This window comes from Schistocerca serialis, chromosome 1 (assembly GCF_023864345.2).
Source record: "Schistocerca serialis cubense isolate TAMUIC-IGC-003099 chromosome 1, iqSchSeri2.2, whole genome shotgun sequence".
Classification (NCBI taxonomy): Eukaryota; Metazoa; Arthropoda; class Insecta; order Orthoptera; family Acrididae; genus Schistocerca; species Schistocerca serialis.
Window position 1 is genome coordinate 223,560,858 of NC_064638.1, and position 13,004 is coordinate 223,573,861.

The 13,004-nt window shown below is 39.6% G+C and overlaps 1 protein-coding gene across 1 annotated transcript in view; it reads right to left on the reverse strand.

The window, feature by feature from the left end:
• The window catches only part of LOC126460891 (potassium channel subfamily T member 2), a 627,462-nt gene that overhangs the window by 111,182 nt on the left and 503,276 nt on the right, over positions 1-13,004 (reverse strand). The window contains exon 17 of the mRNA XM_050095956.1: positions 7,299-7,543. Within this exon, the coding sequence (XP_049951913.1) occupies positions 7,299-7,543 (245 nt within the window). The remainder of the gene's footprint in view (positions 1-7,298; positions 7,544-13,004) is intronic.

Genomic DNA, 13,004 nt, shown 5'->3' on the forward strand with positions numbered 1-13,004 from the left:
GCTAAGCAAAGCTGCCAGAACCAGTGACATGACCCTCACTTCACATTGACAGAAGCTGCAGTTTAGCAACAATGAAGTTAACAGCATGACCCCTTCCATACATTACATACAAATACAGAAGAGGTACACTAACTTCCTGTTTGCTTTCCTTACTTCAGATAGTGCTCATGATGAGCCTGCAATTTTGGAGCACAACTCTCAGATCAAGCAAAAATCTAAATTAACAGCATTATGGGAAAATAAAGCTAAGGTATGATTTGAAAACTGGGAGTCACTATTTCAAACTGTGTTTGGTGAATAAGGAATTGGATGCCATTAAAATGGAACTTAAAAGATTACAAAAGGATCATACTCACCACCAACTACTATCAAAGACTTGCACAGTATATTCTGCAACTGATTCCCAGTTACTAACATCAAAAAGCAATAATGCAACATACAACATATGCCATCACAGCTAAACAACTCCTGGCCCTTTGATCGCACAGAAATCCTGCTGTTTAGCTCCTGACAAATATGCCACAGCAAAAAGGAAATTGATAAACTGCTACATGTGGGGATAATTTACAGTTCCACTGGCCCTGGGCACCACCAACACTCATGTGGTATAAAAGTGTTTTGATTGCTATGTATACTCCCTAGGAGATGCAAGGTGTATCTTTGATGTTTGGCAACTTAGCAGCAATGCTCTTCTGACATGTCTGTTACGCTGACTCACTACTGGCATGTGCTTAGTATTAATGTATATTTTTCAAATGTTCAATAAATATTATTTCTTCACCATAATCAGTACATACATATCATTTACTGTAGTTGAAATACCACAGAGGTAACTGAACACAACACAAGAAGACACACGTCATGAAAGTAAAGTGAATGATTATTTAAATTTTGTTTGTTAACATCACACTATCAAACAAAGTGAATATTGTTTAAATCTCAACAGCTCCCGCAATAGGATTCTCTTTCTCCACAGGATAACCACATCACATACCAAGACTGTAAAGAACAACTTTAATATCTATCTGTGTTTCAGTTAAGGTTTGTACTTCAAAACATGCCACTTCATTAAATAATTCAAATCAACAAAAATATTCTGACTAGTAGTGGTCACCAAAAAACCTTTTCATATTTTTGAAACAGTCATGGTCAGTTCTGTCAATATGGCTTTAAAATGAAAGATCACTGTGCATGATAACTTACATCCTCAACAGACTGGGGCTATGCCAATCGGGAATTGAAACACAGTGCGTACAAAGTCACAACACAATCATAAACAATTAGCTTTACCACATAATCAAAGATGAGTGATGTCAGGCATTACTGATAGTGAAATATTAATTAACAATGGATGAGCAAATAGTGCTTTATCCCTCTGTGGCTAAACCAGGCAGAATTTGATCCAAAATCTCTATCTCTGTTTATGAGGTCACTTGCTTGTTTTAATCTCAACAGCTCCCTCTATAATACTTTCACAGCAATTGGAAGTGCACGCCAGAATATCATATAGTTATATTCCAATGGATGAATGGTACCAAGGCAATGTACTGAGTGATGTATGACATGTGACAACAGAAGGGGATGCTGCAGACTCTGTCTTATACAAACCAATATCATCCTTCAAACACCCTAAAAGGGCTCAAATGTTAGATGGTTCTGTGTAGGGAATTCTACAATACACTCACTACTATGCACTATTATTGTTTAAATAGCAACAGCACCATGGCTGTACAACAGACATAGGCAGAATCTAAAAATTTCAAGGTAGTTATGAAAAGACCTCCAAATCTTCAGATTTTGCATACCCCTTTCATTATAAACCTATACTAGTAAATCAAATTTCCATAGCACAGCCATATCTGAACCACCTCTGCTCCCTCCACAAAATGATTTCATTATACAATTTCTATTGCCAAATCCCCATTTCTCAAACAGAAAGTCATCTCTAACAAACTCACTGTCAGTGGGATGTTAAGCCCTAATCTTCCTTCTTTCTTCCAATGTACAAGCCTTGACGCCCGAGAACTGGAAGAGTACTCCAAGCACCACCCAATTTACTTACTGTTTACTCTTTTTACTCTTTATGCATTGATAAGTGTTATATTTATATACTGGCTATGAGGTATAAATCCTCTAACAATGTAAAAAAAACTAAATAAATCTCTGCCCAAACAGGCCATTAAGGTCCAACGGCACTGAACAGCCATCATGTCATTCTCAGCCCACAGGCATCATTGAATGCGGATATGGAAGAGCACGTTGTCAGCACGCCTCTCTCTTGGCCGTATGACTGTTTACAACACTGGAGCTGCTACTTCTCAATTAAGTAGCTCCTCAGTTCACCTCATGAGGGCTGAGTGCACCCCACTAGCCAACAGTGCTCGGCAGACCAGATGGTCTCCCCTTCCAAGTGCTGTCCCAGTCCGACAGCACTTAACTTTGGAGCTTCGGAGATCTGATGGGAACTGGTGTTACCACCACGGCAAGGCCATTGGCAGCAATGTAAAAACTTCTGTCAATAAATATTAAAATCCTCCTGCTTCAAACAATTTTTCCTGTAACTAATAATTTTGTCTTGAGCGTTATTATTTACAGGATTAACATCTTCTGCTCTCACTTCTCATCTCCTGTTCATTAGCCAACAAGCTTCTTTTTCTTTTCTTCTTTTTTTCCAGCCACCAAGAGTGCATACCAAGACAGAGAACACACGTGTTTTATCTCCCTAGATGTAAACAGAATACCTGATGACAATCTGAAGATTAAACTGGTTGTGAATAAAGAAGTATTTCTTAGTATTAAATTAGGAAATTTTTAAATAAACTACGACATTTTTAAATACAAGATAGGCCACAATCATCATAAAATATAATGTTTTCCTAACGGTACTCAATGTTAATCTTAGAAAAGTACACAATTTTCAGTATGATTTATCTTAGGCTTGCAAACTCAGTGTTCATTGAAAGGATAAAAGGCTTCACTTACACAAATAAAATGAAAGCACAGATATGCCCTTCCGCATTACAATATCTTGACACAAAAGAAATGAGATTGTTTGCAATACTTAGGAGAAATTTGTTGTGATGTATTACAATGAGACTGCTTTTTCACCTTTAACTGTGGCAAGTTTCATCAAAACCTAACTATATCCCAGTAGTTAGGCAGTTTACTAAACATGTGTTCTTGTGCTCTGCGGGGAGATGAAAACAGCGAAACTTCTGGATAACATCACAGAAAATTACACAAAAAAATGTTTTGACCAGTGCAGGTAACAAATGGTGGTATATGAGAACTCAAATAATCTTATTTTCACTATTTCAACCATACGGGTGAGAAGTGTAGGGCCCCTCTAGTTGGGTCAGGGTGCACTACACTTCAGATGCTCTTGCCCAGGTAGCTGACCATGTGTGGAGATGCACACAAGTTTTTTTTAAAGAGACTCACTACTCAATCCAGATAATGGTAGATGAAGGAGACTGCAAGGTGTTAGTGTAAGATCTAAAGAAATGCTCCCTCATCTCCATCCCACAGATAGCATTATGAAAATTATAATGATCAATTGCTGAAGCATTTGTAATGAAGGGCCAGATTTTGAAGCAATCTAAAGTTACAGATTCCACTTAATATTAGGTACTGAAAAGAGTCTAAGATTTGAAAATGACAGTTGTGTGATATTTTGGGCAAACCTAAGTGTATATCAAAATAGGCTAATTATAAATGGAAGTGGTATATTCATCACAGTACACAAGAAACTCAGATCTGCTGAGATAGAAACTGAATCTGTAAGTGAGATTGTTTGCACAAGACTCAGTATCCAAGGTGAACATAAACTTACAACTGGGTGGTTCTATCAACCAGCGGCCTGTCCTTAGACGTGACCAAAAACACTGGAGAGAACCTCAGCTTGATATGACCTCCAATCATGCTGTAATCACTGGAGGAGATTTAAATCATCCAACAATCAACTGGGATAGTTACAGTTTCATAAGGGGGGGGGGGGGGGGGGGGGGGGAGACAAGACATTCTGAGAACAACATTAAATGCTTGCTCTTAAAAATACTAGAACAAATAATTCTGAAGCTCACTCATGACTGAAATATATTATACATAATGACAGCATACAGACATCACCTCTTTCAGGATATCCACAATGAAAGTGGTATCAGTGAACACTATGCCACTGTTGTAACATGATTACCAAAATACCAACTACATCTGCATCCAATTGTAACAGTTATTAACGTTTCTTCCTATTCCACTAACATATGGTGCGTCAGAAAAATGTTTGTTTAAATGCTTCTGTGCATGCTGTAATTAGTGTAATAATCTTCTCACAATCCCTAGGTGACTATACGCAGATGGTTGTAGTATATTTCTACAGTAATCATTTAAAGCTAGTTCTTGAAATTTTGAAAGTAGGCTTTCTCTGGATAGTTTACATCTATCTTCAAGAGTCTTCTTGTTCAGTTTTGTGAGCACACGTCAAACAAACCAGTGACCATTCATGCTGCCCTTCTCCACATGCGTTCAATATCTCTGTTAATCCTATTTGGCCTGGGTTCCACACACTTGAGCAATATTCTAGAATGGGCTACATGAGTTATTTGTAAGCAATCTCCATTGTAGAGTGATTGCATTTCCCTGGTATTCTACCAATAAACTGAAGTCTTCCACCTGCCTTACCCGCAACTGAGCCTATGTGATCATCCATTTTGTATCACTACAGAGTGTTACACCCAGGTATTTGTACGAGTGTAGCTCACTGATCTTATTGTCATAGGACAGTACATTTGTTTTGATGTATTAATTGCGTAATTTTACATTTCTTTTTTAAAGTAAGTTGCAAATCGTTGCACCACTGTGAAGTCTTATCAAGATCTGACTGAATATTCATGCAGCTTCTTTCAGACAGTACTTCATTATAGATAACTGCATCGTTTGTAAAAAGTCTCAGTTTACTATTAATATTGTCCCACAAGGTCATTAATATACAACATGAACAGCTAAGGTCCCAACACATTTCCCTGGGGCACACACAAATTTACTTCTACATCTGTCAATGTCTCTCCATCCACAATAACATGCTACACTATCCCTACCAAAAAAATCCTCAATCCATTCACAAATTTCACTTGGTATCCCATATGATTGAACTTCTGACAAAAAGCACACATGTGGTACTAAAACAAGTAGAATGATTCATATGTTCAGTAAACTAGATAAAGGGGCAATAATGTCATTTGCCAAGGAGGAGCTTGAAACATTCAGTCTACAGCAGAGATTGGTTACTAAACATTCATGTGATCCATTCTTGAACGTAGTTCAATTGTTTGGTTCCATACTAAATAAGACTAAAATAATATGTTAAACATATGTGAAGAAAGGTGCCATGAATGATCACATGTTGGATCTACATGGCATAAAGGAAATGGTGTTCATACCCTCTAAGACAGATGTCAACTAGCCCATGAAAGCATACTTACAACATGTACGAGTATACTACAGCCCCCTATGTATAGTTTCTGTGGGGGTGGCAAAGACAAGATTAGACTAATTACAGTGCGCATACACAGAAGTTTTTATCAGTTATTCTTGCTGTGCTATACATGAACAGAATAGCAAGGACCCTGAACACATGCAGTGAACCTAACAGTGGTTTGCAGAGTACAGATGCTGAGGCATATACGAGGGCCGTTCAGAAAGTAACCTCCGGTTGATTTAAAAAAATACACCAAGTTAAATAAAAATATTTTAATATATACATCTTACAACTACATCTTTGCACTATTTTTCTACATAGTCTCCATAGCGATTGAGGCACTTATCGTATCTCTTCACAAGCTTTGAAATTCCTTCTGCATAAAAATCACCCGCTTGTGCCTGGAGCCAGCCTGTGACCGCATCTTTGAGCTCTTCGTCGTCATCAAACCGCTGTGACCCGAGCCATTTCTTCAAATGCATGAAGAGGTGATAATCACTTGGCGCCAGGTCTGGGCTGTAAGGTGGATGGTTGATAACGTCCCACTTGAAGGACTCAAGAAGGGCCGTTGTTCTGCGAGCAGAGTGAGGACGGGCGTTATCGTGCAAAAAAACGATACCGGAAGTCAGCATACCACGGCGTTTGTTCTGTATAGCCCGTCGTAACTTTTTTATTGTTTCACAGTACACGTCTTGATTAATGGTCGTACCACGTTCCATGAATTCAACCAACAACACCCCTTTGGCATCCCAAAACACCGTTGCCATCAGTTTTCTGGCAGAAAAATCTTGCGAGGCTTTTCTTGGTTTGGTAGGCGAATTTGAATGTGCCCACATCTTTGATTGTTCTTTTGTCTCAGGGTTCACGTACTTAATCCAGGTTTCGTCACCGGTCACGATTCTGTTTAACAATGGTTCTCCTTCGTCCTCATAACGTGACAGAAAGTCTAATGCAGAGGCCATTCTTTGAGTTTTGTGGTGGTCGGTAAGAATTTTGGGCACCCATCATGCACAGAACTTACGGTAACCCAATCTTGCTGTCACTATCTCGTACAAGAGAGTCTTAGAAATCTGTGGAAAACCAGTAGACAACTCCGACATTGAGAAACGTCGATTTTCACGAACTTTTGCATCAACTGTCTGAACGAGTTCGTCAGTCACCAATGATGGTCTACCACTCCTCTCTTCATCATGAACGTTTTCTCGTCCACTTTTAAATAAACGTACCCATTCACGGAAAACTCCTTCACTCATAACTCTTGGTCCGTACACGGCACAAAGCTCACGATGAATAGCTGCTGCAGAATATCCTTTGGCTGTAAAAAAACCTTATGACAGCATGCACTTCACATTTGGCAGGGTTTTCTATTGCAGCACACATTTCAAACTGCCACAAAAACTAAACTAGCGCAGGTACGACGTTCACTCGACCACGGCTTGATGCCGACTGACCTGTAGAGTGCGTGAACACACAGATGGCGTCGCTACTCCCCCCACAACCCGCACTGTGACCAATCGGAGGTTAATTTCTGAACCGCCCTCGTATATGTAAGTGAACATATCTGGCAGGTACACAAATTTTCTAAATAGTCTCACAATCATATACGAGTGATGGACATCATATCACAACTACATGGGCTCCACCTTTTGATTTTTGATGATAGTAGGTGAAAAGCTAGATCTTTAATATTTTCTGAAAGTGCCAAATACGCCATTTAAAGTAAAAAAAAAAAAAAATTGAGATGTTTAATTATAATATTTACATATAATGTAACTATACTAAAAATGTATCCTTTATCCTGCTAAGAAATTGCTTTACTTACCAATCAATGGAACCAAGCATCCAATATACTAGAGGAAAATAAGATATCGAGTCAAGGAAAGCAATATCTGGTCTTCGTTCCAGCAGTAAAATGATGGGGTTCAGTGAAGTTTTGGAACGAAAGTGAGCTCGAAGAGGAATTATAAAATTGTAAATTCCATTGGATGCATAATCAGCAGCTAATATTATTGTCTTATTTTGCCAGTTATACTCTTTGGCATTTCTATAGCTGCAGTGTTCACAGACCTAGAAACAGAATATGAAAGCAATTAGTCTCATAAAATGGGTGAACAATTTTACTGTTAAAGTTTATTCCAAATATGAAAAATCAGCATCAGAGAAATTGCAAAAATCTTATGATGGTGACATTTGATATCACTGACACTGCACTGACTGTAAAGCTCTAGAATTAAAGCATGCCGTTTTTACAAAATATATGTGGAGGATGACACTCTGGGAGCACCACTAGTTAATCACAGTGCATTGGTGTTGTCATGATCGTTTCATTTCATCTTCATCGATGCACAAGTAGCCAAAGCAGCATCAAATAAAGGGGCTTGCACAGGCAGTCAGACAACGCCAGAGGGGTACTATTTAGTGTGGAAATTTTCTGTCAGGTCTGCCACACAATGTGTCCATGGCCCAATGAACACATTTAGAGGGGTGGCAGCTCTCTTAATTCTAAACAAGTAAACTATATTTTGTGATGAGTTTCTATGGCTTACAGAGGGTTGCCGCAAGTTTCCCAAAGTGATATTCCCTAATTTCCAGACGGTATTAGCATTTGTTTCTAACAAATTTAGAGATCTAAAGTGCAAGTAAAGAGGTAAGTTGACAAAAAAAAAGCAAGGACTTCTGTATTTCTGAACACATTGTTGTTGTTGTTGTGGTCTTCAGTCCTGAGACTGGTTTGATGCAGCTCTCCATGCTACTCTATCCTGTGCAAGCTTTTTCATCTCCCAGTACCTACTGCAACCTACATCCTTCTGAATCTGCTTAGTGTATTCATCTCGTGGTCTCCCTCTACGATTTTTACCCTCCACGCTGCCCTCCAATACTAAATTGGTGATCCCTTGATGCCTCAGAACATGCCCTACCAACCGATCCCTTCTTCTGGTCAAGTTGTGCCACAAACTTCTCTTCTCCCCAATCCTATTCAATACTTCCTCATTAGTTACATGATCTACCCATCTAATCTTCAGCATTCTTCTGTAGCACCACATTTCGAAAGCTTCTATTCTCTTCTTGTCTAAACTATTTATCGTCCATGTTTCACTTCCATACATGGCTACACTCCATACAAATACTTTCAGAAATGACTTCCTGACACTTAAATCAATACTGGATGTTAACAAATTTCTCTTCTTCAGAAACGCTTTCCTTGCCATTGCCAGTCTACATTTTATATCCTCTCTACTTCGACCATCATCAGTTATTTTGCTCCCCAAATAGCAAAACTCCTTTACTACTTTAAGTGCCTCATTTCCTAATCTAATTCCCTCAGCATCACCCCACTTAATTAGACTACATTCCATTATCCTTGTTTTGCTTTTGTTGATGTTCATCTTATATCCTCCTTTCAAGACACTGTCCATTCCATTCAACTGCTCTTCCAAGTCCTTTGCTGTCTCTGACAGAATTACAATGTCATCGGCGAACCTCAAAGTTTTTATTTCTTCTCCATGAATTTTAATACCTACTCCGAATTTTTCTTTTGTTTCCTTTACTGCTTGCTCAATATACAGATTGAACAACATCGGGGAGAGGCTACAACCCTGTCTTACTCCCTTCCCAACCACTGCTTCCCTTTCATGTCCCTCGACTCTTATAACTGCCATCTGGTTTCTGTACAAATTGTAAATAGCCTTTCGCTCCCTGTATTTTACCCCTGCCACCTTTAGAATTTGAAAGAGAGTATTCCAGTCAACATTGTCAAAAGCTTTCTCTAAGTCTACAAATGCTAGAAACGTAGGTTTGCCTTTCCTTAATCTTTCTTCTAAGATAAGTCGTAAGGTCAGTATTGCCTCACGTGTTCCAGTGTTTCTACGGAATCCAAACTGATTTTCCCCGAGGTTGGCTTCTACTAGTTTTTCCATTCATCTGTAAAGAATTCGTGTTAGTATTTTGCAGTTGTGACTTATTAAGCTGATAGTTCGGTAATTTTCACATCTGTCAACACCTGCTTTCTTTGGGATTGGAATTATTATATTCTTCTTGAAGTCTGAGGGTATTTCGCCTGTTTCATACATCTTGCTCACCAGATGGTAGAGTTTTGTCAGGACTGGCTCTCCCACGGCCGTCAGTAGTTCCAATGGAATATTGTCTACTCCGGGGGCCTTGTTTCGACTCAGGTCTTTCAGTGCTCTGTCAAACTCTTCACGCAGTATCGTATCTCCCATTTCATCTTCATCTACATCCTCTTCCATTTCCATAATATTGTCCTCAAGTACATCGCCCTTGTATAGACCCTCTATATACTCCTTCCACCTTTCTGCTTTCCCTTCTTTGCTTAGCACTGGGTTTCCATCTGAGCTCTTGATATTCATACAAGTCGTTCTCTTATCTCCAAAGGTCTCTTTAATTTTCCTGTAGGCGGTATCTATCTTACCCCTAGTGAGATAGGCCTCTACATCCTTACATTTGTCCTCTAGCCATCCCTGCTTAGCCATTTTGCACTTCCTGTCGATCTTGTTTTTGAGACGTTTGTATTCCTTTTTGCCTGTTTCACTTCCTGCATTTTTATATTTTCTCCTTTCATCAATTAAATTCAATATTTCTTCTGTTACCCAAGGATTTCTACTAGCCCTCGTCTTTTTACCTACTTGATCCTCTGCTGCCTTCACTACTTCATCCCTCAAAGCTACCCGTTCTTCTTCTACTGTATTTATTTCCCCCATTCCTGTCAATTGCTCCCTTATGCTCTCCCTGAATCTCTGTACAACCTCTGGTTCTTTTAGTTTATCCAGGTCCCATCTCCTTAAATTCCCACCTTTTTGCAGTTTCTTCAGTTTTAATCTACAGGTCATAACCAACAGATTGTGGTCAGAGTCCACATCTGCCCCTGGAAATGTCTTACAATTTAAAACCTGGTTCCTAAATCTCTGTCTTACCATTATATAATCTATCTGATACCTTTTAGTATCTCCAGGGTTCTTCCATGTATACAACCTTCTTTCATGATTCTTAAACCAAGTGTTCGTTATGATTATGTTGTGCTCTGTGCAAAATTCTACCAGGCGGCTTCCTCTTTCATTTCTGTCCCCCAATCCATATTCACCTACTATGTTTCCTTCTCTCCCTTTTCCTACACTCGAATTCCAGTCACCCATGACTATTAAATTTTCGTCTCCCTTCACAATCTGAATAATTTCTTTTATTTCATCATACATTTCTTCAATTTCTTCGTCATCTGCAGAGCTAGTTGGCATATAAACTTGTACTACTGTAGTAGGTGTGGGCTTCGTATCTATCTTGGCCACAATAATGCGTTCACTATGCTGTTTGTAGTAGCTTACCCGCATTCCTATTTTCCTATTCATTATTAAACCTACTCCTGCATTCCCCCTATTTGATTTTGTGTTTATAACCCTGTAGTCACCTGACCAGAAGTCTTGTTCCTCCTGCCACCGAACTTCACTAATTCCCACTATATCTAACTTCAACCTATCCATTTCCCTTTTTAAATTTTCTAACCTACCTGCCCGATTAAGGGATCTGACATTCCACGCTCCGATCCGTAGAACACCAGTTTTCTTTCTCCTGATAACGACATCCTCTTGAGTAGTCCCCGCCCGGAGATCCGTATGGGGGACTATTTTACCTCCGGAATATTTTACCCAAGAGGACGCCATCATCATGTAATCATACAGTAAAGCTGCATGCCCTCGGGAAAAATTACGGCTGTAGTTGCCCCTTGCTTTCAGCCGTTCGCAGTACCAGCACAGCAAGGCCGTTTTGGTTATTGTTACAAGGCCAGATCAGTCAATCATCCAGACTGTTGCCCTTGCAACTACTGAAAAGGCTGCTGCCCCTCTTCAGGAACCACACGTTTGTCTGGCCTCTCAACAGATACCCCTCCGTTGTGGTTGCACCTACGGTACGGCTATCTGTATCGCTGAGGCACGCAAGCCTCCCCACCAACGGCAAGGTCCATGGTTCATGGGGGGGGGGGGGGGGGGGGGCACTGAACACATTATTAAGTCCAATTTTGAACGAACAGCAAGTTATTGTCAGCACCTCTGTATTTATTAATGAGTTAACTTGAATTTTGAATTAACAGAAAAAAAAACATAAAAAGCATATGTTGCATAACATAAAAATTAAGTTCAAAAATAAGAATGACAACAACAGAGTATGTACAGTGACTTTTCCTCTGCAAATAATACTCATCATTCTGCCAGTTAATAAAAAGTCAAACAACCAATTAAAATCAATCAATGAAAACCACTCAAAACTTCTTTCTGAGAGAATCAATCTCTTCATCAATTCCATTCGGTTCAGTGGCTCTCAGGCAGTATCCATGACTTTTTGGCCTTCAGTTCATTAACCTGCTGGATAATTTCCCTGTAGCTCTCTTAGCTTCTTCATCCTCTTCACATTGCTTTAAAGCCTCATCATACTGATCATGAGCACAGCGATAGTCCCAAATTGTTCTCTTGTTAACGTCAATTTTGAAGACATCGCCAGCTGATTTCACCTATCATATACCTGATGCACCCATGGTCTAGGGGTAGCGTCTTTGATTCTTAATCAAAACGTCTTCAGTCCCAGGTTCGAATACCGCCGCTGCTTAGATTTTGATTAATAATCAACATTGGTAGCCGAAGACTTCCGGCATACGAAGTCGCCCCTCATTGTCCCAACAGCCTTGTCAAAAAGGGCAGAGGAGCGGGCAGAAGTTCAGGGTACACTCTTGTCCTAGGGGTGGGAAATTGCCCCTAAAGGTGGAAGAATCAGCAACGATCAACAGCATGCGGATGCAGAAGGCAATGGAAACCACTGCACTAAAGATACATAATGTGTATCCAGAAGACATGTGGTCTGCAATTGAATAAGTGTCATGAAGATCTCTCCATTGACAAAAGATTCTGGAATAGTCTCCCATTCGGATCTCTGGGAGGGGACTGCCATGGAGAAGGTTACCATGAGAAAAAGATTGAATAATCAATGAAAGGATAACATTCTATGAGTCGGGGCATGGAATGTCAGAAGCTTGAACATGGTAGGAAAACTAGAAAATCTAAAAAAGGAAATGCAAAGGCTCAATCTAGATATAGTAGGGGTCAGTGAAGTGGAAAGAAGACAAGGATTTCCGGTCAGATGAGTATAGGGTAATATCAACAACAGCAGGAAATGGTTTAATGGGAGTAGGATGTGTTATGAATAGGAAGACAGAGTGTGTTACTGTGAACAGTTCAGTGATAGGCTTGTTCTTATCAGAATCGACAACAAACTAACACTGACAATAATAGTTCAGGTATACATGGCCAATGTCACAAGCTGAAGATGAAGAGATAGAGAAAGTATATGAGGATATTGAAAGGGTAATACAGTATGTAAAGGGATATGAAAATCTAGTAGTCATGGGAGACTGGAATGCAGTTGTAGGGGAAGGAGTAGAAGAAAAGGTTACAGGAGAATAAAGGCCTGGGACTAGGAATGAGAGAGGAGAAAGACTAATTGAGTTCTGTAACAAGTTTTTGCTAGT